The sequence below is a fragment of the Poecilia latipinna genome, unplaced genomic scaffold (assembly GCF_001443285.1).
Source record: "Poecilia latipinna isolate Pla-1442-1.1 unplaced genomic scaffold, P_latipinna-1.0 Scaffold232, whole genome shotgun sequence".
Lineage (NCBI taxonomy): Eukaryota > Metazoa > Chordata > Actinopteri > Cyprinodontiformes > Poeciliidae > Poecilia > Poecilia latipinna.
Window position 1 is genome coordinate 258889 of NW_015112848.1, and position 25702 is coordinate 284590.

The 25702-nt window shown below is 38.0% G+C and overlaps 3 protein-coding genes across 6 annotated transcripts; 1 reads left to right on the forward strand and 2 right to left on the reverse strand.

Annotated features, from left to right (window-relative positions):
- The first annotated feature begins 2394 nt into the window (after positions 1–2394).
- On the forward strand, positions 2395–11009 carry hps1 (HPS1 biogenesis of lysosomal organelles complex 3 subunit 1). 4 transcript variants are annotated; one of them, XM_015032160.1, is made up of 18 exons: positions 2395–2579; positions 3675–3844; positions 3950–4072; positions 4443–4585; positions 4675–4783; positions 5905–6065; positions 6222–6324; positions 6421–6505; positions 6589–6644; positions 6724–6891; positions 7505–7684; positions 8120–8196; positions 8308–8445; positions 8607–8672; positions 9487–9631; positions 10020–10133; positions 10283–10365; positions 10452–11009. In XM_015032160.1, exons 2-18 carry the CDS (start codon positions 3728–3730, stop codon positions 10609–10611), a joined length of 2028 nt encoding a protein of 675 aa, XP_014887646.1. In that variant the 5' UTR covers positions 2395–2579; positions 3675–3727; the 3' UTR covers positions 10612–11009. The 4 variants fall into 4 exon arrangements, with proteins under 4 accessions (XP_014887646.1, XP_014887643.1, XP_014887642.1 ...); XM_015032157.1 differs by having other exon boundaries at positions 3713–3844; positions 10449–11009; XM_015032156.1 differs by having other exon boundaries at positions 2396–2589; positions 10449–11009.
- A 337-nt stretch (positions 11010–11346) lies between these two features.
- st3gal7 (ST3 beta-galactoside alpha-2,3-sialyltransferase 7) lies at positions 11347–16026 on the reverse strand. Its single transcript, XM_015032161.1, has 8 exons — positions 15879–16026; positions 15493–15658; positions 13643–13769; positions 13221–13558; positions 12737–12923; positions 12509–12649; positions 12082–12231; positions 11347–11605 (listed from the first exon to the last, which is right to left on the reverse strand). The coding sequence occupies exons 2-8, from the start codon at positions 15639–15641 to the stop codon at positions 11519–11521; spliced, it is 1179 nt and encodes a 392-aa protein (XP_014887647.1). The 5' UTR covers positions 15642–15658; positions 15879–16026; the 3' UTR covers positions 11347–11518.
- Positions 16027–18240: 2214 nt separating this feature from the next.
- On the reverse strand, positions 18241–25121 carry morn4 (MORN repeat containing 4). The gene is made up of 5 exons (XM_015032162.1): positions 25039–25121; positions 23815–23888; positions 21263–21377; positions 21076–21185; positions 18241–20981 (listed from the first exon to the last, which is right to left on the reverse strand). The coding sequence occupies exons 2-5, from the start codon at positions 23879–23881 to the stop codon at positions 20833–20835; spliced, it is 441 nt and encodes a 146-aa protein (XP_014887648.1). The 5' UTR covers positions 23882–23888; positions 25039–25121; the 3' UTR covers positions 18241–20832.
- Positions 25122–25702: the final 581 nt, after the last annotated feature.

The following is a 25702-nucleotide window of genomic DNA, read 5'->3' on the forward strand; positions in this document are numbered from 1 at the left end:
CTAAATCTTGACGCTGCATACCACAAATACCACAATATTATCTCGAACTCTCAGTCCGTCATGTGCTCCACTTCATTCATCAGCGCATGACTTGTTCCTGCGTCGGTGTTCATCTGGCTCCTGGAAGAATAGTTCACTGAAAAGAAGAGCTCGATAGCTGTTGTATGGCAGGCCATCATGACATATAATCAAACCACGTGCATCCAGAAAGTATTCACAGTGTTTTATGTTGTTTTTTGATTTTTTTTTCCTCCTCTCCCCAGCAATTTATGCAACAGTACAGCCTTTTCCTAAATTGTTTTAAATTAACTTATTTCCTCACAACTCTACACAGAAACAACCCATTATGACAATGTCGAAAAACAATGTTTGAGATTTTGCACTGTCAACTTATATAGACAGATGTGTGTCTGTCCAAATCAAGTCCAGTCAACTTAATTGGCCGCAGGTGGACTCTGTAGAAACGTCTCAAGAATATCAATGTAAGATGAACATTAAGCAAAGCCTGTGAATACTCATGTCGAGGTGATTTTTATTTTTCTTATACATTTGCAAAACACTCCAAAATATTTTCCCGTATTGTCATAAATTTGTGTGTGAAATTTGGAGGAGATTCATTTAACACAACTCAGAGGCTTGCAAAACATGGAAAATGTGTATCATTCCAGATGAACTGTATGATACATTTTATATGTAAATTTTAGGTTACTGTCATCAAAATTCATGTTTTCACCTGAATTACAAGACGAAGAAACTCTCCTGGTATAGAAAGATCTGCAAAAAGCTATGATTACTCAAATCAAGGTAATTATTTTAATTGGGTTTGGACTGCTGGCATCTGCCAATTTGTAAAGTTGTATAAATCTATGTTCAGATATCTAGACAAGAGGTTTTTCTTTCATTTACAAATGATGTCACTTTTTCCCCCACTGCACTGCTCAAGTCTATTTTTCTTATGTAGAATAGATCTTGTACATGTTTATGGACATTTTAAAAAGCAAAACATACACAAGACATCATTACATCTGTTATTAAGAATAATTTTCCTTTGACTTTTTATATAACACACAAAGGTCTAGAAGACCTTTGTAGATATTTTCAGTCATACTGTTATCACTGAATTTTCAAAGTCCTCAGTCTAAAATAACTTTTTTCGCTTAAATGCAACCAATTTCTTACATCGTCAGGATTTTAATGCTTTGGGGGGGAAAGCATTGTATTGAAGATGTCTGGAACAGCTTTTCTTGTCAGACATTTAAAAATCCAACTTCTGACTTGAAGCTGTTTGACCGTGAAAGTCTGGAATGAAACTTTCTTCTGGTAATGATTCTTTTTCAGATATCCACACTTACCTTTCTTTATGAAGTCCAAGCTGTTGGTATCTCAAGCACCATCAGTACACTTTTATCCTGGATGACAAAAAAAAATAATAATAATAATAATCACATCACTGTGCACTCATAAATCTGGATGGATCTACAGATACCTCACAAAGACTTTCAGACATAGAAATATGGTTTTAGAATTTGTGTGCATTAACGTATTTCAAAGTAACTTTACTGAACAAGCTGTACTCACTACTCATCGACGAATAACCAGACTTTCAGTTCACTAACCCCTACAAAAAAGTCTCCTTTTTAACAAGATCTATACATTTTTTGGGACTACGTGTGTGACTATTTCCGCATAAGCCTGGTTGCATGCCTGTTTTGTATGAAGAAAGCAGAACGCCAGGAAAGAAGCAGATGAAAGAAGAAATGTTCAGATCAAACTGGGCGACTTATCCGCAGCAGTTGTCTTGGAATAAAACCAGCATGTTAGCTGTTTATTTTTGCCAGCATAAACTGATGACTATCATGAATCCGTCAGCATCAAAGTTAATACTGCAAATCATTTGGCCTCGACCCTGCAGTGAAAACAGATGAACTATGACTTGGTATTTCAGCCCTTTCCTAGTGATTGATCACAGCATGTGAAAATAATAATAATCTGACTGGAACAGAACTTAAAAATAAAACAAGTTATGAATCAGTTATCAGTTAAAAAAGACTTATAAAAGAGATGAAAGCAAAATCCCAACTTAAAATCTATACTTAATGATATTTTAGACAATCTCATCATTAGATGAGCTGCTACTGTTAGTTAAATAAATGCAACAAAGAAAAAAAATGTATAGGGTGCCTTTAAAAAGGGACTATATAACGTTTAAAGTGCAAAAAGGAAAGCATACATTTTACATTTAAGTAGACCTACCACATTGTAACATATACATTTTTCAGATTCAGCATGAATATATTTATGAAAAATCATTGCGAGTCAAACATCTGCTCCGAGAAGCAGATAATTGCCGAATGATTATGTGATAAACTCACTTGCCATAAGCAAATTTCCTGGCTGCTGAATCGTGGCTGCAGTCACATGACTGCGCTGCGCTTCGGTCGAAAAGTGCGGAAGAAAGCAATGAACAGAAGCTGTACCTGCAGGGGGGGAAAAAAAGCAGAAGAGAAAGCTGGACTTTCCAACAACAGGAAAGGACGGAGATGCAGAGACCATTCAGAGAACTGAGCTGAGAACCCAGAGTGAGTCAATGTGAGATCAACTAAAAGTTTCTGTTGGCGCAAAATGTCAGGGAGAAGTTAATGAATGGAGGAAGTTCGAGTGTTGTATTAAGATTTTACGTAAAACTTGACAGATTGGGCCATACAAGAGCTTCTTCGTCGGTGATGTCGTTGTGCTTATTTGGCATAAAAAGAGAGATGAGTAAAAACAAAACGCACATGATGTGCGCTTGATGGGGTGGGGAAACTGTGAACTTTCATCTCAGTCAATAGCAGATCAAGGTAAACATCAACAGTTGTTGATGTTTACCTCGCTTCCAGTGCTTGTTGACATGCCTGTCTAATGAGTCAGCGCGGATGATTGTTAAAAGTGTTTTTCACCGGAGTTTAATGTTACTTAAGTTCCTCCAAGCACTTCGTTGGTAAGTTTGGTCTTTGCAGTGTTGAAATTCGACTGCATAATCCTACAGTTCAAAACGATTGTGTACGATGATGGTAGGAGAGCGGGAGCAGCAAAAAGGGCAGATTGAATTTAATGTTTGCGGGATTTACATACAGGATGAAGTGGAACTCTTATAGAGTCGGGTTTTTTTTTTTTTTTTTTTGCATGTTTCCATTAGTATTTTTATGATTCATCTTAAGTGATGTCGAGCTCCTCTTTAAGGTTTGAAGGCTTTATTACCATTACCTTCATAATTGGCTCCCTTTACAGATTCTACGTCTTGGTCAAAAACATGTATTTTTAAGATGCATTATCTTCTGTATTTTTAAATAATAACATAAAAAAATGGTTAATATCGTTAATGTTGTAGGTTTTTTTTATTTTATTTTATTTTTGTTACAGATCAAAAACTGGACTCTTAACAAAACGACACCAAAGAAATTGGCTTTTTTCCCACTAAAAACCTTTTTTTTTTTTAGTTTGTTTTGGTTTCTTCTGTTCATGTTCTTGCCTCCATCTTTTTTTCCCACAATGTAGAAATAAAATAAATTAAAAAAAAACTTAGAAATATTGCAAAAATTTCATTGACGTTTCCACCTGTGAAACGCAACAAACCAGACATCTGCATTTCCTCCCATGTCGGCTTTAAGTTTTTCCCTTTTTTTGTTTTACAGTGTAGCATCCTTTTTTTTTTTAATATTTGACGGGGAAGACGTTTCTGGTCCAGATGAAGTGCTTGCTGATAGCCAGTGAGAGTGCCGAGGTCCTCTTCCATTGGAGTGACCGGGAATATCGCCAGAGTATCCAGGAGAAATATGGGGTCTCCCAGGAGGAAGGCGAGGGGGTACGGAGGAGGAGGAGGAGGAGAATAAATCCTTCTTATTTAATTGCTTCCAGGGAAGGCTTAAAAATTACTCTCATTAATTTTATTTCCAATTCTTTGTTTCAGCTTCCTGCCTTTGAGGACATCTTGAGTACTTTGTTTGCTCCCATCATCATCTCCTGCAGCACCTTGGAGGACAGCTACACCTCTTTCACCACTGAGAACAACCACATCTACGTCCTACACCAGGTAATAATATCCGCCCGTCCTCTGCCCTCCGTGACACAGTTACATAAAAAAATTATACCGGCTCTGACTTGTGAACTTTTTATGCTCTAATTCTGAAATATTCGACAGTAGGAAGCACTTATGCCACAGTGACCTGAATGAATGCCTCTCTTCTAGCGAGGCGTCACGTTTGTCATGTGAGTGGAGTTAAAGAGTCAAGCCAGGCTTTGTTCCCCCCCCCTTTGGCACATGATGCGGGTTGCACCGTCAAAACTTGCCGCCGTTTTCAGAGAACTCCAAAGCAGAATGACGTCACAGAGCAGCTCTCGTTCTGCGTTGTCTTTTGCGCATGGAGCGAAAACCTAATCGCGCTGCGTTGTGATTCCTTCAGTTCGACGAGTGTCTCTACATCGCCGTGAACGGGGACGGCGAAGAGAAGGAGGACGACCTGAGGAGAAAGCTGTACGTGCTGAAAAAGATGGTCGAGGTCATGTTCGGCATGGTGACGCTCAGCGGGAACCTCCTGAGGAAAGAGTAAGAACGTCCGGCCTCTTTCATGTGTGCTCTGGGCTGCGTTAGGGCGGATGTGCGGCTGACGCCTGATCCGTTTGGTTCCCCTTCAGACTGCGGCCTCAGGACACGGAGCAGAGAGCGAGGCTGTGGAAGTATCTGCAGAGCCTGCTGGATACCTACAGCCTCCTCCGGGAGAACGACCAGAGCTTCTTGGTGGAGGTGGAGTGGAACGCTCTTTGCTTCTTAAGTACCCGGGGCCAGAAGGGGATAAACAAAACATAGCTTCAGACCTGGAATGTGGATTTTTTTTTTTTTTTTGCCATTGTGAATGCAGCTAAGCTAAGCCTTGATCAGACCTGTCTGAGCAGTCGGTCTGATTAGTAAATAAAGGTTTCTGCTGGCCGGAGCAAATCCAGGATTCTTTAAATTCATTCCTTTCTAAGAGAAAGTGTGTTTTCCCCTCATCTTGAATGTTCCTTATTTATTTAGCCACATATTTTCCCTTTTACATTACTTTAAGCAAGAAAAATATCTGAATTTCCTCTAGATTGTTACTCAAAGCACCTTTAGTTTTGACACAGATCTTAAACTAGAACATATTTTTTTTCCTTGTCTCCTGCTTATTTCTTCTCTTTCCAGAAGATTTATGTAGGTTGAGGTTGAGATTACTCTACCTTTCTAAAAGATTTAAAAACTATTCTTTAATTGTGATTGCTTTTCTGTACATCTTCACTTCATAATTTTGGTGATTTAAATTAAATGGGGGCGTGGGGGAAATTTAAAGTATACACATTAGTAAAATGTCATTTGAAATGGCAATTAATTTTGCCCGCTAATTGAACATAAAATACCCACATCATTATACCACCTCCACCATGTTTCATTTATTTATTTATTTTTTTTTTTTTTTTTTCTGGACTATGATTTTTTTTTTTTTTTAAAGTTCAGGAAAGACAAATAACATAAGATCTAAAACTGGTGATGATATTAATCAACATAAGCAATAAGTAAAAACAAATACACAGAATTATTAAATCCAGACAAATAAATAATAAACAGTTATTACAGTAAGTTAAACTGGCTACTGTAAAAGAGTGAAGGTTTAAACAACCTATAAAAGCCTCACAAGTCATTAAATGCTTTTTTTTTCTGTAACTTATGTATTAACTTTTCACTAAAAAATAATCTCCAACACTTAGGAGGACCAACACTTATTTTTGGAGTCAAAAGTTGTTACTTGTGGTCCTCCTCTTTTTGTTTGTGCAGAAGAAAACTTAACTTGTCTTTTTTTTGTAACAAATAAATTGAAGTCCAGACGTTTCATTTCCTCCGTCTCTCAGGCGGTGGAGCGGTTGATTCACCCGCAGCTCTGTGAGCTATGCATAGAGTTCCTGGAGCGCCGCCTGGTCCAGCAGCTCAACAGCAGTGTGGAGCGAGCGGGAGAGGAGGTTCTGCACGCCTTCGTCCTCGTTCACACCAAGCTGCTCGCTTTCTACTCCAGGTTCATGCTTTTCATTGAAAACCTCCCAGTTTTTTTTTTTTTTTTTTTTCTTCATACCCTGTGCAATTGACTGCTGCCGACTTGCATTTATTGTGTTTTATATTTGCATTTTGATTTATTTACATATTTGCCAACCCCCTGCTTCTCTCGCTGCAGCCGCAATGCGAGCATCCTCACCCCCTCAGACCTGCTGGCCCTCATCGTCATGGCACAAAATATGTATCCCAGCAATGTAGATCTGGACGACATGAGTCCAGAGGTATCGAACGGCCTGCGACTTCTCAAACAGCTGCTTGTTTCTGCTGTTTTCTTTTCTTTTTTTTTCTTCTTCACCATTTCCTGTTTCTCTGTGAAGGATGCTGATAGCACATCCGGCTCTGGTCCTGAAACGTTTTACACACCAGAGCCTTCCCCCTCCAGTAGAAGCTCCAGTAGCTCAGGTGAGTTATTGAGTAAAGGAATTTTACTTGTGCTAAATTTCTCCCTTCTGTCCTGAGGACTGACTTTGTTTTTGGTTTACTAGAGAAAGCTGGCCGAGGAGAAACTCCTGTGTTTCAGTTTGTGGACCCAGAAATCCAGGTCAGGATATTTTTTCTCTACAAGACCCATAGATTGTAATGAAAAGTGACACACTTTAAAGCTGCAGTAATGTCTTTAGATGGCAGAGGACAGCTTGCACACTCTGGAAATTAACCCACCGGACCCCGCGAGCCCTCGGAGAGTTTTCCTCGAGGTGTTGCACAAAGATGGGCTGTATCCCATGATGCCTCACTCCATGTACTGCCTCTCACTGTGGCCAGGCATCACACTAGTGCTGCTCACCAAGGTTTGTGGTTACATTAAAACAAGCCTGTTTCTCTTTAGTTGCAGCAAAGATGCTTGTGGCACGTAGTAGATAGATGTTTAACAGACCTTGTATGCAATCAACACTGCAATACTCTTTAATTTTTAAATACTTTATTGGGATTTAGAAACACAAGGTTTTTCATATTTATAAAATCGAGGGTCCTACTTCAGTTTTTTTTTACACACAAATGTTGGTAAGGTCTGGCATTTGTATTCAGGCACCCTGAGTCAGTACTTCCTAGACTACATTTCAATGCAATTACAGCTGGGAGTTTTTGTTGGCATGTCTCTAGTATCTTTGCACACCTAAAGAGAAATGTTGGCCCACTATGCAATGCAAAAGCATCCTCTGTTTCCTGACTAAATAACTTTAGTTGGCAAATGGTTGCACTGAATATTATTTAGGGATGTTAGAGTAAACAGCTTTATGTTTTGGGAATTTCAACACTTGTAGCGTTTTTCTTAAGCTTAGCAATTGTATATTATGAGAAAACGGGGGGGGGAGGGGGGGGAGATCGAAAGGTAAGATTATTTCTGAAAGGCACCGTATATCTAAAGGGATCCTGTATTTGCTCTCTTGTCGCCCATGTCAGATTTCCTCCAGTGCACTGGCCATCTCGGTGTATAAGTACTTGGAGGACTTTGACAAGCTGGAGAAACGTTTACACGAAGGCCATGGAGGTCCCGCTTCAGCCAGAAGCCCTCTGAATATGCAGGACATCCGCTCCAAAATGGACAAATTCATCAAATCTTTGGAGCCCCATGACTTACAGGTAGATGTTACCAGTTTCAGACCTTGTCATTTCATCGTACGACCTTCTAAATCAGGGATAGGCAACTCCAGGCCTCGAGGGCCGGTCTCCTGCAACTTTTAGATGTGTCTCTACTTCAACACCCCTGAGTCAAATAATGAGGTCATTAGCAGGACTCTGGAGAACCTGACTGCATTTAGGAGGTGATTCAGTTACTGGATTCATGTGTGTTGGACCAGGGGGACATCTAAGAGTTGCAGGACACCGGCCCTCGAGGACCAGGATTGCCCACCCCTGTTCTAAATTATAATTGAAAATTGAATTTGTTTAATCGTCATAATCTGAACTCAAAAGAGCCTCCCTATATTCCTTACTCTTATTTAAAAGAATCACATCTAAGTCTTCTGTTTTCATCCTTTGAGCTCAAACAAGAACATTTTTCTAATTCTCTCCCAGTATGCGCAGTTACAAAATGTCTGGGCAGAGTTCAAGAGCCGAGCCTTTTCCAGAGCAGGTTCTGGATTCAACAAAGAGTAAGTCCTCTGCTGCCCTCTGGTGGTAAAATGTTATTACAGCAGAAAGTGTCTGAAGCTCCTTTCAACGCCTTCATAACTGTTTTTTTTTTTTTTTTTTTTTTTTTTTAGTCTCATCCCGTGGTGTAAAAACATGAAGACCCAGTTGTGTGGAATATACAGGCAGTGTTTCCTGACTGATTCTTTGTCTGCTGATGTTACTCATCGTCTCTCCGCTGGTCTGCAGGAACGAGCCCAGGCTATGGTTCGGTGAGTCTCAGCCCACTGAAACGTCTTTATTTTTTGTCTCAGCACTCTATGTGTCTTTAATAAACTTTATATTGTTGTCCTTTTGCGCCTTCTTAAAGGCACAGAGGGACTTCAGGTTTGCTTTTGGTTCGTCTCATGTATTGACACTCTTCTTCTCCTAGAGAGAAACTGGTGGACTGGAAGGACTTTCTGTTGGTTAAAAGCAAAAGGAACATAACCATGGTGTCATATCCTTTTTTTTTTTTTTTTCAAACGTTACCCATCCCCTATAGGTCTACTGTCTGCTTTGTTGTCTGCTAATGGTTCATATTCGTATTGATATAAATTTTTAGGTCAAAACCATTTTGTGTATTTGTTCTCTCTTAAATGTAAAAATGTTGCTGTATCTGTTCCAGGCCTGTATGAGGTGTAACGCAGTTACGGTTGGAACCATCCACTTAAACTGTCGTTACAATCAATCTGTCTGGAGTCTAGGGTAAAGTTAGAGGCGGGCCTCTGTGGCATCATAGTATTCAGATAGTTTCCTGTTGGTTATCTACACAAAAATCCAGTAAATTAAAAGATCTCACTGTCGTATGGGCTTTCTGTCCGGTTTGGGAAAATGAGTTGATTTCATTCTTTTCGAAATCTGGAAAAGGTCAAGAGTATGGAGAAAAAAATATATTTGTATTTCCGTATTTCTTTATCTTATCCTACTGTCTATAAGTTGTGGCTTTCCAATCAGGTATCTTTACATGCCTCACATTTTCTTACTTCCCTTCTCTTATCTCCTTTGTTTCTGCTTTCTCAGTTTCTTTATAGTGAACATTTTACAATTTTATATTTTTAAGTGATCACAAATATGAAAGAACCTTTGAAATTCTTCGAAACGTTTTTTTTAGTTTATTTAAAAACCAAAAGAAATGATCTTAGATTTCCCAGAGCCTCAGAGCTAATTTCTGGACTACTGCCCTGGTAAGACCTGGCTAAACTCAGGCCCTGCCTTTCGATCTGCAGAACTTTTTTTTTCAAAACTGTGGATCTTGACTAAGCTGATCTCACTTATCTGGAGGATTTCCCAGGCCTCGTCCATTTCATCTGCGTGGACCGAGCAACCGGCCAAATGATTGCTCCGTCACTCAGCATCGCAGAGCGCACTACGTCGGAGCTGGGGAAGGGACCTGTGGCTAATTATATTAAAAACAAGGTCAGACAACCTTTATTTTAACTACATGAGTGTTTTAGATGGAAAAAGACACTATGATCATTTAGACCAATGGACTTAAAAAGTAAAGATCTTAACAGTCTTTTTACATCAAAACTAACAAACAAAAAAAAAAGACTCTTTACACTGGCAACAGTTTCACAAAATGTTTTCATAGTTTTATCTTAAATAAGACTAATAACAGCGCTGCTATGAACTAAATGCACACTGCGATGTTAATGTAGTGAAATCAGAAAGAAGCATTTGCAGATTTTGCTTGTTATCCTTTGACTGACGGGACATAGTTTTTCCACTTGCCTTTGTGAAAAGCAATTGAAACCACAATTACTTTCTTTTTCACTTCTGTCTATCTTTTTACATTAAACTGAAGGTATGGGCCTTGGTCAGGACAACCCGCCGCTATCTGCAGAAGGGTTATTCCACCGTCACACTCCGTGATGGAGATTTCTATTTCTGCTACTTCCTCTGGTTTGAGAATGAAACGGTAAGTTGCCCGTCCCCACTGAACATTTAAGGATGGATTGAACTTTTTTTCTGTGCAACAAACAATTCTATTAAATGTTTCCACGTTTTTGCCAACTTATGTGAGCATTAGCATTATGCTGCAAAATCTCTAAATGTCTGATCCATCAGGGATACAAGTTGCAGCCAGTGGACATACCAGTGCTAGCTGATGACTCTCCACCCATTGGGATGCTCGCCTATGACTACTACAGGTAAACTACCATACCCTGAAATGCATTGTGGAAAACTCGAGCGGTCTTTGCTCGGTATTAACAGAAGTCATATTTTTCCACAGTAGGCTGCTGAAGTACTACAACAAGAACCACAAGGGGGAGAATGTGAAGTGCTATGAGCTGCTGACCGTCCACCTGGGGGTCATCCCCACAGAGATCATCCTCCAGCACTGCAGGCAACTCGCAAGCAAACTGTGGGAACCCTCACGCAATCCGCTGCTGTAGGAAGATCATTACACTCAAACTTGGAGACAAAGGTTTCAATCCATTGTTCCGTCAGGAGTAAGGAAGAAAAGCAGAACCCACATATCTGCCTGGCAGTTTCCTACTCTTTGTTTTTGTTTGTTTGTTTTTTTTTTTTTTTTTTTTGGTATTTTGTGTTTGAAGTTCTCCAAATTATTTATCAGAAGCACTTTTTCAATTAGCACAGACAACCGCTGTGACTTTAATCGACCCCATCAAGTTTGCATTTTTGGAAAATTTGTTTCCTATTGATTAGTCACACACATGTATAGAAGCATTGTAACTTTTTTCACCCTTTTAAAGTTTACAGCATTTGTACTTTACAAATGAACATACTGTACCTTTAATGGGACTTATATAAATGAACAATCCAACAAGTAGTTGCTGAATGTCTTTCCTTATTAATAATTTAAGCATTGTTTCACTTGCTTCCGCTCTATTATCAAAGTTGTCATGAACACATGAGGTTGTAGCAACTGGCATTGATTGGCATTGTTTATTTATTCTTCCTGAATCTTACACAAAGTGCACGAGAAGCAGTTTAGATGGATTTTTTTTTTCTCCTGTAGAGAAGAATAGCAGCACAGTTTTACTCTCTATTTTATTGAGTCTTTAGCAAATGAAATTAAAACATAAAACAGAACATGAATAAAACATTCGGGACATCACACAGTATAGTCTTTTTCTGAATATCATCTGTATAATTAATACTGTTCTCAAATTAACTGCTACAAATCAGTCCTTTGACATAGCAATGCTAAGTTGGTTGTTTAGAGACTGGGAGCATTTTACAGGTCATTTTGCAGTGTGGAGTGCGTTGTGCACGGCCTACAATAGAGGAAACAAACTCCCAACCAGAAGGGGGCGTACATGCAGACTTGAGCGAAACTCAAAGAGCTCCTGTGAGGTCAGTCACGGCTCCTGAAGCCACCAGGTCCCTCAGGAAGAGCTTTTCAGCGTTAACGTCGTGTACCACCTGGGAGATTTTAAATAAACGTCATTTTAGACAAAACGTGAATTCTGCGGTCAGTAACCCTGATGGGGTGGATTTGGACAAATCTCTTGGGGATCCTGGTAAAAGATGTGTAAAAAGCCTTGAATAGTAAATAAATGTGTACCCACGAAAACAAATACATTTTCAACATGAACAGACTTTAAAATATTACTTTACTTTTTGAAGTTCTTCAGAATTTCAGATAATTTCTAGCTTGTGAAACATAACTTGTTCTGAAACTAATAGTGAGTAAGCAGAAAAGCATCTGTGGAAACGTTTAAGTAAAGGTGTCGGTGGTATGTTGCAGTGGAGCCCTTTTTTAATTAGAATATTAAAATTCTAACAAGTATAAGCCTTGTTAGAAGTGAAATAAAAGATACATCTATCCCAAGGCTTTTTACATGTCTTCCCATGGAATCAGCATGTTTGCCCACATCTGTATGTCGATGTAAACTTACTTGAGCTTTCATGGAACCCATGCGTGTTGCCCCGTAGTAGTGGAGCCTGGACCCTGGGTGTTGCATGTCGTAACCAAACCCCGCGAGGCTCACATGGTCACACATCTGCAGAGCCATCACCACGGCACTGGCACCTAATGTTGGCACTGTCTTTGTTCAGAACAGAAAACGACTCTTGATTCATTTCGTAAAGCAAAACAAGATCTCGAACTTCATCGATAATTTGAGAGAAGTTCTTCAACGTGGTAGCAAAGAGTGCAAAACGGCATCCTTTTGAAAATAGATGTTTCTCATTTTTCAGCCATCGAAATAATATTTTGTTTCTGTTTCAAAGCAGTTGTCATTGGAAGTGATACAATAAAATTAAACAAAAGAAAATGTATCACACTTTTATGTAAAGAAATTGACTAATTATCTAGGAACTTACATTTCCCTGTTTCTGGGCATATCTCTGTATGACTTGCCCTGTCTTGTGAATGATCTCTGGATGGAGAATCTTGAAGCTCTCTGGTTTCAGCGGAATATCTTCAACTACCTCCTTCCAGAACCACATTTTGGACCAGAAGCTCTATAGATGACAAGCAGGATAACAAAAATTTACAATGAACCGATGAGAAACTTGTGCAGTATAGTTGGTGTTCAGATGTGGGCTTACCAGAGGCTGCTTGGTTATTACAGAAGTCAGCCAGTCCAAGTCCAGGCTTTTAAAAGCCACCAGAGCGACCATGGCGGTCTTTCTGTACTCATCGGCTGAGTGAGGTGCTGCCTCTGGGTATATCAAGCGGATGGTGGTGCGTGACCCCGCGTCTCTCTCAAATCCAGGGACGGGAGCGTCATTCATCCTGAAATCAGAGATAAACCCCCAACATTTTAAGAGTTGCAGCAAAACAGGACTTTGTTCCAACAAATTCAAGGAAGGGCTTGGTCTGGTCAGTGAAAATCAACAAAAAATTTAATCAGGGCAACTACAAAATTTGACTATTACTTCCAGTTCAGAAAAATGTGTTTGTAAAATTAAGAGTAATTAAAACCTAAATTTGCAAGAGGTATCAATAGGTCAGGGGTCATTGGAGGCTCTTGAAATAATTGTATGGCCCCCAGTAAGCAGTTCAAGAATGGGATGAATTTGAACCACATACCTGATAATGACATCATACTGATCTATGTGAGATCCAAGATGGCTCCCGTAAAGAATGCTTCCACTTCCCACCACCACACATCGCCTGCACCTGTCTTCTGTACTCAAAGATGGAGGCAGACCAGGCTGAGGCATGGCGGCAAGGGCCAGGGCCAAATGCCCTTCACTCCCTTGGAGCCCCATAGGAGGGGTCAGATTCCATGCCTTGGGTTTGTCCTGTTGAACAAACACTGGGATGTCCAGAAGTCCTTCAGAACAGGAAAGCGACTTGAGGTGGTCCAGACCCCAGTGAGGCTGGCAGGGTCGTAAAAGCAGGAGGGCTGACCGATTTAGTAAGGCCTGAGGAGAAGAGGGCACAGTAAAATAAATTATTTTGCAAATTTAACAAAGATCTTGTGTGTATGCTACAACACGCATCTTTACCAAATCTTTGGGATACTGGTAGTCATCGCTGTCTGATGACACATTATTTGGGGGGAAATATGCAGGAATTAGAATCGCCATGTAGCATCCGACCAGCAAGATCAGACTAGTGGTGAGATTCTTCTTCCTGTTCAGAAGACAAAAGGACAAAATGGGCCAACAATAGCAAAAATGTAAAGGGCAACCGTGATCTTCCATCTGCAAATGTCACATCTGAGTTAACATGTCAGCAAGTATGACAAAGATAAGTCCATCTGTTCAAATTACAGGCTGAGAATTTAGAGATACTTGCAAAAATATTTTTGACCCTCGAAGTTTTTGACATTTTATCACATTATAACTATAACCTTCAATGAATTTTATGAGATAGACCAAAAGAAAGCAGTGCATTCTTATGGAAGAGCTTGGATCCGTTTTTCAAACTTTTTGTATTTAATCTCTCCAGAGTCAGTCCTTTGTAGAATGATGTTGTTTTGCAATTATACTTCACGCAGCTGTAAGTGTTTTGGGGTGTATCTCTAGCAGCTTTGCACATCTGGATACTAAATGTTTGCTAGTTCTTGGCAAAATAGTTCAAGCTCAGCTACACTGGAAGGATATGCTTTGTAAACACCGATTTTCAGTTCTTGATACAGATTCTCAATTAGATTCGGGTCTGAAGTTTGACTGCGCCCATTCTAACAAGTGTGTGCACTTTGTTTGAAATCATTATCATCATCTCTGGCTTTATGTTTCAGATTATTATCCCATTTGAAGATAAACTTTGTTGCCAGCTTCTAGTCTCCTGTGACCATTAATTTAAATAGATTTCTTATTTCTGCTAAACAAAAACATCTCAACAACTTGATGCTGCCACTAACACATATCGCCATGGGAATGGTGAGTTCAGGGTGAAGAGCAGTATTAGGTTTCTGCCACAAAGTTTGCCTTGCTTTACTGAAATGTTAAAAGTTTTGTCTCAGATGAAGGTACACACAAATGGAGTCTATTTATGAACAAATGTAGTAATTTGATTTAATTTAGAGGTGTAAGCAAATCTGAAAACAAATGCATGCCACACTTTTCATAACTGCATGTCATTTTCATCTTATTTATTGATTTTTACTTTGTGTAGGTCGACTACAGAAAGTCCTATTAAAATATATTCAAAGTTGCAGGTATATTATGAAAAAAAAATACAAAAAGCTTCACAGATGTGTTTTTGTAAGGCACGGTAGTAATAATGTGTTTATTAAAAGCATGTCTAAAATTGAATGGGTGGCTCACCTTTCTAAAACCGAGTTTTTCCAGGTTGTAAAATGAAAGCCCTCACTAACTTTCTCAGATTATCATAACCATGATCACAGCCACACCTGCACAGCTCGTATGCTGATGGCCACAAGCAAAGTAGTTTTCAATTTGTAAAACAAACTTTGTTTTGTCCCATTTCCATCTTCTTACATCATACCAGATTAGTCGGGAGTAAGGTATGGAAATCTTTCATTTTTCTACATTAACTCAGTGATTGGAATATAGAAAGTTTCTTGTCTTGATGTTTGACTGTTGGTTGTTATATTACTGTACATAAAATGTATTTCAAACTAGTCTGTGTACTCAGCCCTGAAACTCTTTATGCAAATAATCATCATATTCATCAACATAATTGCTTTTTTTTTTTTTTGCCTTCTTCATGAAGCACCATCTTTAAAAAAAAAAAAAAAAAAAAAGAATTACTGTGGGGAAATTGAGCAAAAGTACCCGTTCTATCACATTAGATCATTTTTAGTATTTTTTTTTAGAAATAGAATGGGTCCAGAGCCCTCTGTAATAGTTTTAAACATAACCTGTTCACTTCTTTGGAGGACCTGTACCTGCTTAAGAAAAATTCCCTGGACTCCGTTTTTAATATGTCTTGTTGTTTGTGACACCCAGTTGTTGGTGTTGTCGTCTCTGCAGCCACGCACAGCAGCGGAGCACCATCATCTGGATCTTCTACACTCAGATGGTTCAGCGTCACCATCGCACTGTTTCTTCCACCTTAAACACACACAAGATATAATGCTGACTGATGTGCCGAAAGTCATTAACCATAAGAATAATTTATCTACTTCGGGGAGAAGTTCTGTGAAAAGAATCACTATTGATTTACGGACAATGGGGAGAGTGTCATGTTACCTATTTTATAGTCAAATACGAGCTGACGCTGCCTGAGACAAGAATCAGTTTTATAAACACATGAGAACAGAGTACAACTTACAGCTTTCCTCGAAGAGTTGTCAGCTGATTATTTTTTTTAATTATTATTATTATTATTATTTTAAATTTCTTGTTCCATTGCTGAGGAATAAGCAGAAGGGTGTCCGGTCAAAATGGCTGAAGTTCCTTTTTTACCTGACTGAACTCTGCCTCTTCCCTCAGTAGTCCTGGTTAATCATTAACATGTCAGTCACACTCCAGCTGGAAAGGGGATGAATAAGCATGTGTGTGTGTCATCAGCTACTCATCCAATAAAATTCAATATTTAAATATGATTAAGCATGCGCGTGTGTGTCATCAGCTTTTTATCCAATAAAATGCAGTTTTTAAAAATATAAAAGGGGGAGGAGGAGAGATGAGAATTGTGATTAAGTACGGCTCTAGGAAAAAGTATTCACCCCTCGCAGATTTCTTACTCTTTTTTTTTTCTTCAGGTTGTTGCTTCAGGTTTTTTGTCTCATTTAGATGTTAGACAAAAGGAGAGAAAAAAAACATTCCAAACTAACATGGTTTAGATGAAAATATATTCCAACTGGATATATAAATCATGACTTTCACTACCTACGATTTGTTTGGTTCAGTTTCACCAGCCAAAAGTCTACAAAGGCCTGGTTACTGCCTGATCTGTAGAATCTAGAAATCAAACATTGAAGCACTTGAGGAGTTTCATTCATGATTCAAAGCATGAATGGCTATGAGGCCACCTATAGATAGAGTCATGGTTGCCCAGTAGCAGGTGTTTGAAAGACAGAACCCAAAGGCATTTTTTTTCTGTTTGACATTGTTTCTTCTGTTTTAATACCGTTTCCTTTATCGTCTCTCAAATGTGAATGTCTTTCAAAAAGTATAACTGATGAGGTGTGGGTGGAAACCTGAATCTTAACAAGTCAAGCTTTCTTGTCTGTGTCTTGCTTATTTGTTTAGCCAATGTTAATGTTTCTACAATTTCACCTGGTGCTTGTGTGACACCTTTCACTTGCTGCCATGGGCAACTTCCCCGTATAATCCATATGAAAAAGTGTGACTGTTTGGGGCTTATCAATCGTTGTCTGAGGAAGTTGTGTTTCTCAGAGTACTCAAGCCACATTGTTCTTGTGCCTTATCTGCTTTTGATGCTTATTTGATTGAGTTATGTGTTTTCCGAAATTCCTTAGTGATTTGACCAAATCCCTGAAAGGGTTTCCCCAAGTTTGAAGGACTTGTGCTCCTTTTATCCTTGAGGGCATCTTTTCAGCACAATCGGGTGGAGTTATTATCACCGACTGCTTAAAGTCTATTAGTGATGACATTCAAAGAGCAGATACAGCACAGTTTGGGTTCATTTTCTGTAGACTTCAATGTTGCCCCTTTAATTCCTTAACCAGTGTCTTCTACTTATCCAAGATTGTGTCACAGACCTAACAGAGCTAAGGAAAAGGCAGGCATCTTTCTTCCCCGCATTTCTCTCTAGCTCATTCTGGTTTGCATGTCAAAAGGTATAAAATGTCTCTGACCAAAGTTCCAAGAAAAATCCAGTGTATTGTGTCCCGCACCTTTGTCCTACCATATGTTGATCAATTAACTATAATTACATGGGAAAGACACTGGAAAACCTGCAGGAACTGAAACATTGGAGCTGGTCTCACTTGATAAATTGGTCATACCCTTGAAAGATTTAAATGTGATATTTCTTTAATTTTTACCAAGAAGTTTGTTCTCATCCAGAGATAATAAAACCATAGACAGGAAATATTACTTTTGTTTAAAAATATATATTTTAATTATAGTTAAAATGTGTTTTACATACTCAAGGTAAGATGAAACCTAACAGAGTCAAACTTGCCGTTGAAAGAGAGGTTTGTTTCAACCACGGCTGTATGTGATGTGTGTAAACTATTCATTTTCATTATCAGCCCCACGCAGTATTTCCTGTTCCAGACGAGGCTGCTCTAACTGTCAGGGAGAGAGGGAACACAAACCACCCACAACACAGGGTTAGGAATCAGATAGTTCTTCCTGTCTATGTAACTCTAAAACTGAGACCCTACAACACATGAGTGAAGAAAAGTATCTGACAAAAATTCTTTCTTATCTACAGAGCTCCTAAATGCTTGACATTTTTAGGTTTCTCCCTTGCAATTCATGTGACGTATAAGCTGCATGCTGCTGTGAGCTGATTTATTGAGAGGGGGATGGGGAAACTTTCTCACTGCGTTGCAGCCAAAATTCAGAGGAACCTGTTTATCCATGAAATATTGAGGGTTTTTTTCAGTCCCTAATTCATAATCCAGGTCCTGTGCTAGAGCTTATGAAACAGCACTGACCAAAAATTGATGTTTTATTGCTTTCTCGAACAAAGATAAAAAACTCACTGAGAAAAATTGTTTCTTTTTACAATACACCCTTTATTAAATACGCCTCCATGATACATAGTCAGATGAATTCCAGGAAAACGGCGGATGCTTTATTTAAAGACCACATGGTTAACAATCCTCAAAAAGGTAACACCATGGCAACAAGATGTTTTTTTTTTTTTTTATTTTACCAGGCAAATCAAATTGTGGACAGGCACATTTGTAAAGCACCATTTGTTTCCAGGTGAAAATGGAAGCATGACTCTTGTGAGATCAGTTGGTGAGTGAACAAATACTTTTAAATGTGCACCAAAATAGTGTTACTGATACCAAAATAGGTCAGATTATCTGCTTTTAGTCTCTTTTTCAGTCTTAAAAGTTGTCATAACACATTAAACCAAGCTTTGGGACTTAACTCTTGATTTATTCTTTTTTCATAGAATGTAGCAGTGGAAATGTAAAACTTTCTAATCTGATTTCAGAAATAAACCAAATGTTTCCTTGTTTAGACAACGGGTCATTTTTTTGTTCAAATGTACTTAAATTCCAGTTGAAATTCTCCTCATTGATTTGTCTTTACTATCCAACTCTAAGGCCTGTTTGTTTGCATTACTGACCATTTCAGGTCTTCATACTTCTTATATGACATGATTGTCTTTGGTTGAAGTTTTGGAGGCGACACTAGAATAAATAATGTCTACTGATGTGTCGTAAGGCCTGTTAAACATTCAAGTATACAGAACATAGAATAGCTGTGATCAGCTGTAATAAATTATGTGTCAAAATATCAAACATGATAAAAACACAATTTTCCACTAGTCCAGACTGCTTAAAATTAAAATTGATACAGTCATATACAATTAATATTTACACACCTTACACACATTAATAAACAAGTACATTATTATTATTATTATTTTTTTTTTTTCATTTAGCTGCCTAAATTATTTAGGTCCATAGATTCAACACAAGGTGCTGGTGAGAAATTTACATTCAGTCACCGTCAGAATGTACATCAGATTAAATGTTGGGCTTTTAATGACGCAGTAGGGCCGCTCTTTTTCCATGTTGCAACTAGGCCTGTCGCAATAAGTAATAAATTAATTAATCATAAGATAAAATAAACTCAATAATTTCCATTTGCATGATTTATTGTGTTTTTCTTTTCTCTCCCTCTTTCTACCAAACACTGGATGACAAAAATCTTCAGCCTGGTGAATCATTCTCAAATAGGCCCCATTTTCAGAGAGACTTCATAAATAATTTCATTTGTTGTTTATTTCTTTTCAATATTTTAAATGTCTTTGAATTCCAGGGTTTATCAAAATTTTAAGTTTGTTGATCTTTGAGAATGTGCTGTTGCATTTTTATGGTATTTTCACTATATCTCTTGTAAATGGTCTCAGAACAATATTATCGTTTATCGCAATAACGTCTGGGATAATTTATCACCTAGCAAAATTTGTTATTGTGACAGACCTAGTTGCAACAATACTTGATACAACAAACCATGACAATGAATTTTAAAACAAGAACTTGTTGGGCAAGTTTGAATTTAATGTGAATTTTCTCTTCAGGATTAGAAGTATACATATAATCCCACTAATATTTCAAAAATAGTCATTTAATTAGTTGCAGAGAAGCTTACTTACTTACTTACTTACTTACTTACTTACTTACTTACTTACTTATTAATTAATTGTCATTAAGAGATACGGACTGATTCAGTAGCTAAAAGTTCACCTGCTTTATGCATTTTCATTTTGATTCCAAATAATAAAAAAATCAAAACTGGCTTTGTCTGGCCCACTACAATAAATTCAAAATTGTTCATCCAACTCTGGTTGATCAAATTCATTGAAATTGTCTGTTGGACGATCATACGACCCTGAATCCATGCTGATGATGACCGTATGTAAACCTCTGAGCAGCACTGAATGATTCTAACATGTACAAATGTTGTGTCATGGTGATCTTTCCCAGTAATAATAATCATCAAGAAGAAGACTTGCAAATGGCAGAGCTAACACCATCCTTAATCAGGCTTTCAACTCCTTAAACTGACAGATACCTCAAGGCAAGTCATGCAGTGAGAATGTGAGGAGATGTCCAATGCCCAATGCCCAATGTCCATCATCTGATTATTTTATGAACACCCCCCAAGCATGTGATTGTGTGAAAATATCTTTAAGGCAAATGTGAATAGTTAAATATGTACATTCTTTCTTTAACATGCAGCCATGAGTTTTCCTTTTTTTTTTTAAACTATTCTAATAAAAACAGTATTTTTAAAAAGTAATTTCTCTAATCAGCAGCAAAATGATCAGCTATAGAAAGAAACAGACACGTTTTATGGTCCGATGCCAATATGAGAGACAGCAGCTTTCCCTGCTTACTTTACTCATCAAGTTAAAGGTGTGCTTCATGAAGTTCTTCATTTCATAGAAAGTCATCCAAAAATGTTCAAATGCATTTCCCTTAAGTCACTTTAAGTGTGGACAAGCAAACAAAAAAATGGTAAAACAACAGACAAAGAGAGGTTGTGAAAGAGAGTGTTCACCCTTAAGGCCCATCTGGAAGGTGCTGAAAGTTTAGTCCTAACACCTTTATGGTCTAAGGCAGTCATAGCGCCAGGCTGTGAGCGCTGGAGGCTGAGGCCTGAGCACGCTGCACCACTCCAGGACACTTCTCCCTTTTCTGCAGCTTGTGGTTTTGGAACAAGCCCTCATTCCGTGGAGCACCATGAGTTCCATCAGGGAACGTCAATAGCCCTGCAGACACAGATACACCGGACCATAACCAACCACAGGGATACAATATTGACATTCCGATCGATTTGCTGTTAGAGCGGTGTTATGCACTTACCATATCCCTCAACACGGCCATCTTTGAATTCTCCTTCGAACTTCATGCCATCGAATCGACTAAAGACTCCTGAACCTTGAAACTTTCCGTGAGCAAATTCTCCTTCGTACCTGTCATGACCAAAAAAACGTGACCAGGTTGTCTTTTGTAACCTTTGTGAGGGTTTAGCTATCATTTCTCTACACACCTGGATCCGTCTGTAAAAAGCAGCACACCAGAACCGTGAAAGAGGCCATTCTCAAACTGGCCAGTGTAGCATGTTCCATCCTGAAACTTGAGCTGGCCTAGGCCATGTCGCCGACCTAGAATAATGAACCATATACTGCTTAATGACTGAAACAGCTATTGCTATTACAATTACGTTACAATTGCGATGGTATTTTATGTGATGAACCAACACAAAGCAAAGCATAGTTGTGACATGAAAAGAAAGTAATAGGCAGTTTATAGATCAGTTTACATCTGATTGTAAACTGATCTGAAAAGTGTGTGGTGTGTCTGAATTAAGTCCCTCTTGAGTGAGTGAATACTTCTTACAGCCGACTTGATTACTGCTGCAAGTCATTTGACCATTTCTTGTTTGCAAGGAAGTGTTATTTATGTAAGGCCAGGCCAAAATTGTTGGAAAGGACCTATGAGTATCAGTGTAGATATCTGTTTTTAAGTCTTGCTAAAGGTTCTCAGTTGGATTTGGTACCATTCTTTTACTGGGCCATCCTCACACATACATATGTTCTTACCTGAGCCATTCCATTGTAGCTCTGCATGTTTAATGCTGCTGTAAGATAAAACTGTACCTTAGTTTGAACTCCTTTGAATCTTCTGACAGGTTTACTGCCTTGTATTCATCTTCTAAACAAATCTGACCAGATTCCCTGTTCCTACAGTTTTAAGAGTGCCCAGAGCAGGATGATGTCACCAGGTTTAACAGTGGGGATGGTGGGATTTTTTTCCCACCAGTAGATTTTGTACATATTTTGCAGAAAGCTCAACGTTGTTATCCTCTGTCACTTACTTTCACCCATTCTCTGTGTCTCCTACATGACTTGTAGAGAACTGCAAGTGTGTTTTTTCATAGCCTTTCTTCAACAATTCAAGTTTTCTTGGCTCTCTTCCATAAACACAAGTTTTGTGGAGTGCAAAACCTAATAGTTGTCGAGTCAACAGATTTTCTTTGAAGCCTGGATCTCTGTGGCTTCACCCATGGACCACTTCCCTGCTTCCCTGCCCTGCTGTAAGTGGACAACCATGTCTTTACACTTTTGCTGTTCTCACACCAGATAAGTGGTCTGTGAAGCTTAGAATGGTTGAAATATTGTTTTATAACCTAAAATCAATTTGAACCTCTACGTAATTTTATCTCTGAACGGTCTGCTGACTTTCTTGGTCTTCATGATGATGCTATGACCTTTGAAGAGTTCACAGAAAGCCTGTACTTATACTCAAATTAAGTCACGCAAAAGGGGACAGTATTCACTAAATAGGTGACTTCTGAAGACAACTGATATCAATGGGTTTTATTTAGTGATATCTGAGTTAAGGAGACTGAATACAAATGCATGCTAAACTTTAAAAAATTTCATCTGTAAAAAAATAAATAAATAAATAAAATATGAATCTTTTTTTTTCCACTTCATAATTATGCACCATTTTGCATTGGACCATCACATTAAATCCCATAAAAAAATATTTAAATTGAAAAAGTTTTAAGGATTATGCTGCCTTGCAAAATACACCACAATACTATATTTAAGTAATTTGTTAGACTGCATTTGCCTGAATAGACATGTTTGTGTGTTTTATTAAAATAAGCTTGTAATAAAGAAAGGGAACTTTTTTTTTTTTTTTTTTTTTTTTTTTGCAATTTTGGTGCAATTTTATTTCTTGGATATAAACAACCTTTTCCCACCTCCTGTGAGATAAGGGTTTACAACTAAATTAGGAGTCCCATCTGCTGACTGTGTAGGTGGGATTTATTGCAGTCTAATCCTGCTTGCTTGCACTGATTTCCACTGAAGTACCCCTGCTAGGACACAAGTAAAGGAGTTTACTTCCACTTAGTGATTCAGTAATAAATCATTTACAACTTAGGTAAACTGAATCTGGTGTAAAAAGATGGGAATTCTTACTCCTTAAAAAAAAAAACAGAACTAAAGAAAAAGCAGAAGAAAAGGATAAAAGTGTGTAAATGTCTAAATTAATTGACTGGCTTTATTTTTAGGACTCTCTTCAAACTCCCAAAGACTCCCAATCTACAGTCAGGTGCAAAGAGGATTGGCTTACACTCTGGGTGACCAATGGCAACTAATTGGGATTTATATAAATAGCTTGAACCTACAAGTGCATGTGCATGTGAAAGGCTTTCAGCATATAAATGTCATCATCTTTCTTTAAAAGTAACTACTAGCGGCAAACTATGACCAGCATGTCTTCTGTTTGCATCTGGTAATGAATTTATCAGCCAGGTAGCTGACAGATAAACCAGCCAACATCAATGTATTATTTTTGTTTTACACTATAAACAGCTGAATGCCAAAAATGGTACAGTACTCTGCTCAATTAGCAAGTTTATTAGTAATACTAAAATCTGAGGATGGTCATCTGTAATAACATGTAAATAAATAGTTTCTAAAGTTCTATAGTTAACACCATTACACTGATGACACAACAGACTTGTTTCAGTTTTGTTAAGAAAGCAGGTTTTAATTTCTGTAGGACTATGAGAAGGGATCGTCTCACCTTCTTTCCACTCGCCGTGGTACTCCTCTCCACTGGCATAAGTAAAAGATCCTCTGGTCAAAGTCATGGTGTTCCTATTTAAAAGACACAAAATTGACCCCATTGGATAAGAACTACTTCTTAGCAGTGTAAAACTGATTACTAAAGTACAGCTATTATGAGATTATTTGCCTTGATACTTTAGGACAAATTGTCTGTTTTCTTTTTTTATAAAGCTCTTTTAAAAAAAAACAACAAAGGTCAACTTACAATAGCCATATGCAGAAGTGGTATTTTGGCTCAGGGCGCTATTTTCTCAGAGAGAAAAGTTACAGATGGGCTTTACAAAAAGTTGGGTTTTTTTCTTTTGCTATTTGTCACATATAGTCAATAGAGCCTAGGGGTTGCAAAAAATAATCTAGCTTTACAAGACTAGCCACCGAGTGAAAGTGAAATTTGTATTCAATTTAGAGTTTTGCTACATTTAAGAGTTATCTCACTGTTTTTAGAGAAAACAGTATTATCACTGCAGGTGATAATGCTATTAATACTACTATAATAATTATCTTATTAATTACAAAATCTAAAATATAACAAATCTATAAAGGTGTGTGTGTGTGTGTGTGTGTGTCTATATATATATATATATATATATATATATATATATATATATATAGTAGCTGTATGTGCCAACAGCTACTAAGGCGTGCATGTCAAATCGATCTGAGTCCTTATATTGAAAGGATGAAGACACCTTAGCATCTGTTCTTGCAACTCTTGAATGCACAGAGTAGTTTTTGTATAGCAAACGCTGAGGTGGTATCCCTTTTCCAAAGCTGTAAGCTGCACACAGGAGCAGTGACTATATGCACAAATGCGCGTTAGCAAACTGCATTACAGCATAATCCACCTCTTATAACAGAGATTTCATTTTTAAAACAAATAAAAAACCTTGCAGGACGAAAGTCAAGTGTAATTTCACCCATGCGGCCGCCATCAGATAAATAATTAATCACACAAAGACGAAATTGTTCCCACGCAATATTAAAACTATCTAGCTAAAGCTGTCAATATGTTTCGATCAATGCAACCCTGTGTAGCTACATGTTGCTGCAAATGCTCTCGTCTTTTCTAAATTCCTAGCCTATTCAAATTTTAATAAAGCTCATATTTACAGCTATCTATCTATCTCTGTGTCTGTAAGAGGCACAGAGGCTAGGCACCTAAAGGTAAGTCTTTATTTACCTTCACTCAAAGCCTGTTCTCTCTGAAGCATGGAAACCACCGTGTACGACAGGAGGGGCGTAAATAAATGAAAACACCGGCTGATAAAAGAGATGGCGCATTCACGTCCTGCCTGTAAACTGCGAACGCGTGAAGGAAATCTCAAAATATCTTGAAAAGATCACAAGTGAAAAATATAAAATTAAATACTTTAAGTTTGTTATATATTTTCAACAATAATTTAGTGAGAAGTGTTTTTATATAGCTATGGCTTGTCCTTATTTTAATTTGTAGAGAACAAACACGTACGCCCCAACTGTCACTGAAAGCAACATTTACTGATGGTGCAGCAGCTGACAGGCTGGCAGAATACTTGTATACTGTAAGAGCTTTTCGCCATTTTTTCTTAAGCTCATTGATTTCTTCTGTGCTTACCACAAGCACTGTATACAGGAGAATCTCTTTGTTCATTCTTGGTGAGTATTGTACTGCACTGATAAACCTCAATGCTGTTAAACACATTTCTGGTAAACATCAATGTAAAATACCAAAAGTTCTAAAATAAATCTTTCCCCACATCTTTAAATTTGATTATATAAGTGTGAGGGTTATTTTATTGCATCAGAATGGAATAAATTTTTATTTGACAGTGTGGGATAACATAAATAGAATAGACATGCCCTTT

Coding starts and splice junctions, on each gene's coding strand:
- st3gal7 (XM_015032161.1), bottom strand. CDS start 15,641: ATGGTGACGCTGAACCATCTGAGTGTAGAAGATCCAGATGATGGTGCT. Junction 13,770..15,492: donor AGGGAATTTTTCTTAAGCAG/GTACAGGTCCTC, acceptor TCTTCTGAACAG/GAAGAAGAATCTCACCACTA. Junction 12,650..12,736: donor TAATAACCAAGCAGCCTCTG/GTAAGCCCACAT, acceptor TGTCATCTATAG/AGCTTCTGGTCCAAAATGTG.
- morn4 (XM_015032162.1), bottom strand. CDS start 23,881: ATGACTTTGACCAGAGGATCTTTTACTTATGCCAGTGGAGAGGAGTAC. Junction 21,378..23,814: donor CCACGGCGAGTGGAAAGAAG/GTGAGACGATCC, acceptor TCATTATTCTAG/GTCGGCGACATGGCCTAGGC. Junction 21,186..21,262: donor CTTTTTACAGACGGATCCAG/GTGTGTAGAGAA, acceptor TGGTCATGACAG/GTACGAAGGAGAATTTGCTC.
- hps1 (XM_015032157.1), top strand. CDS start 3,728: ATGAAGTGCTTGCTGATAGCCAGTGAGAGTGCCGAGGTCCTCTTCCAT. Junction 6,645..6,723: donor TTGTGGACCCAGAAATCCAG/GTCAGGATATTT, acceptor TAATGTCTTTAG/ATGGCAGAGGACAGCTTGCA. Junction 8,673..9,486: donor AGGAACATAACCATGGTGTC/ATATCCTTTTTT, acceptor AGCTGATCTCAC/TTATCTGGAGGATTTCCCAG.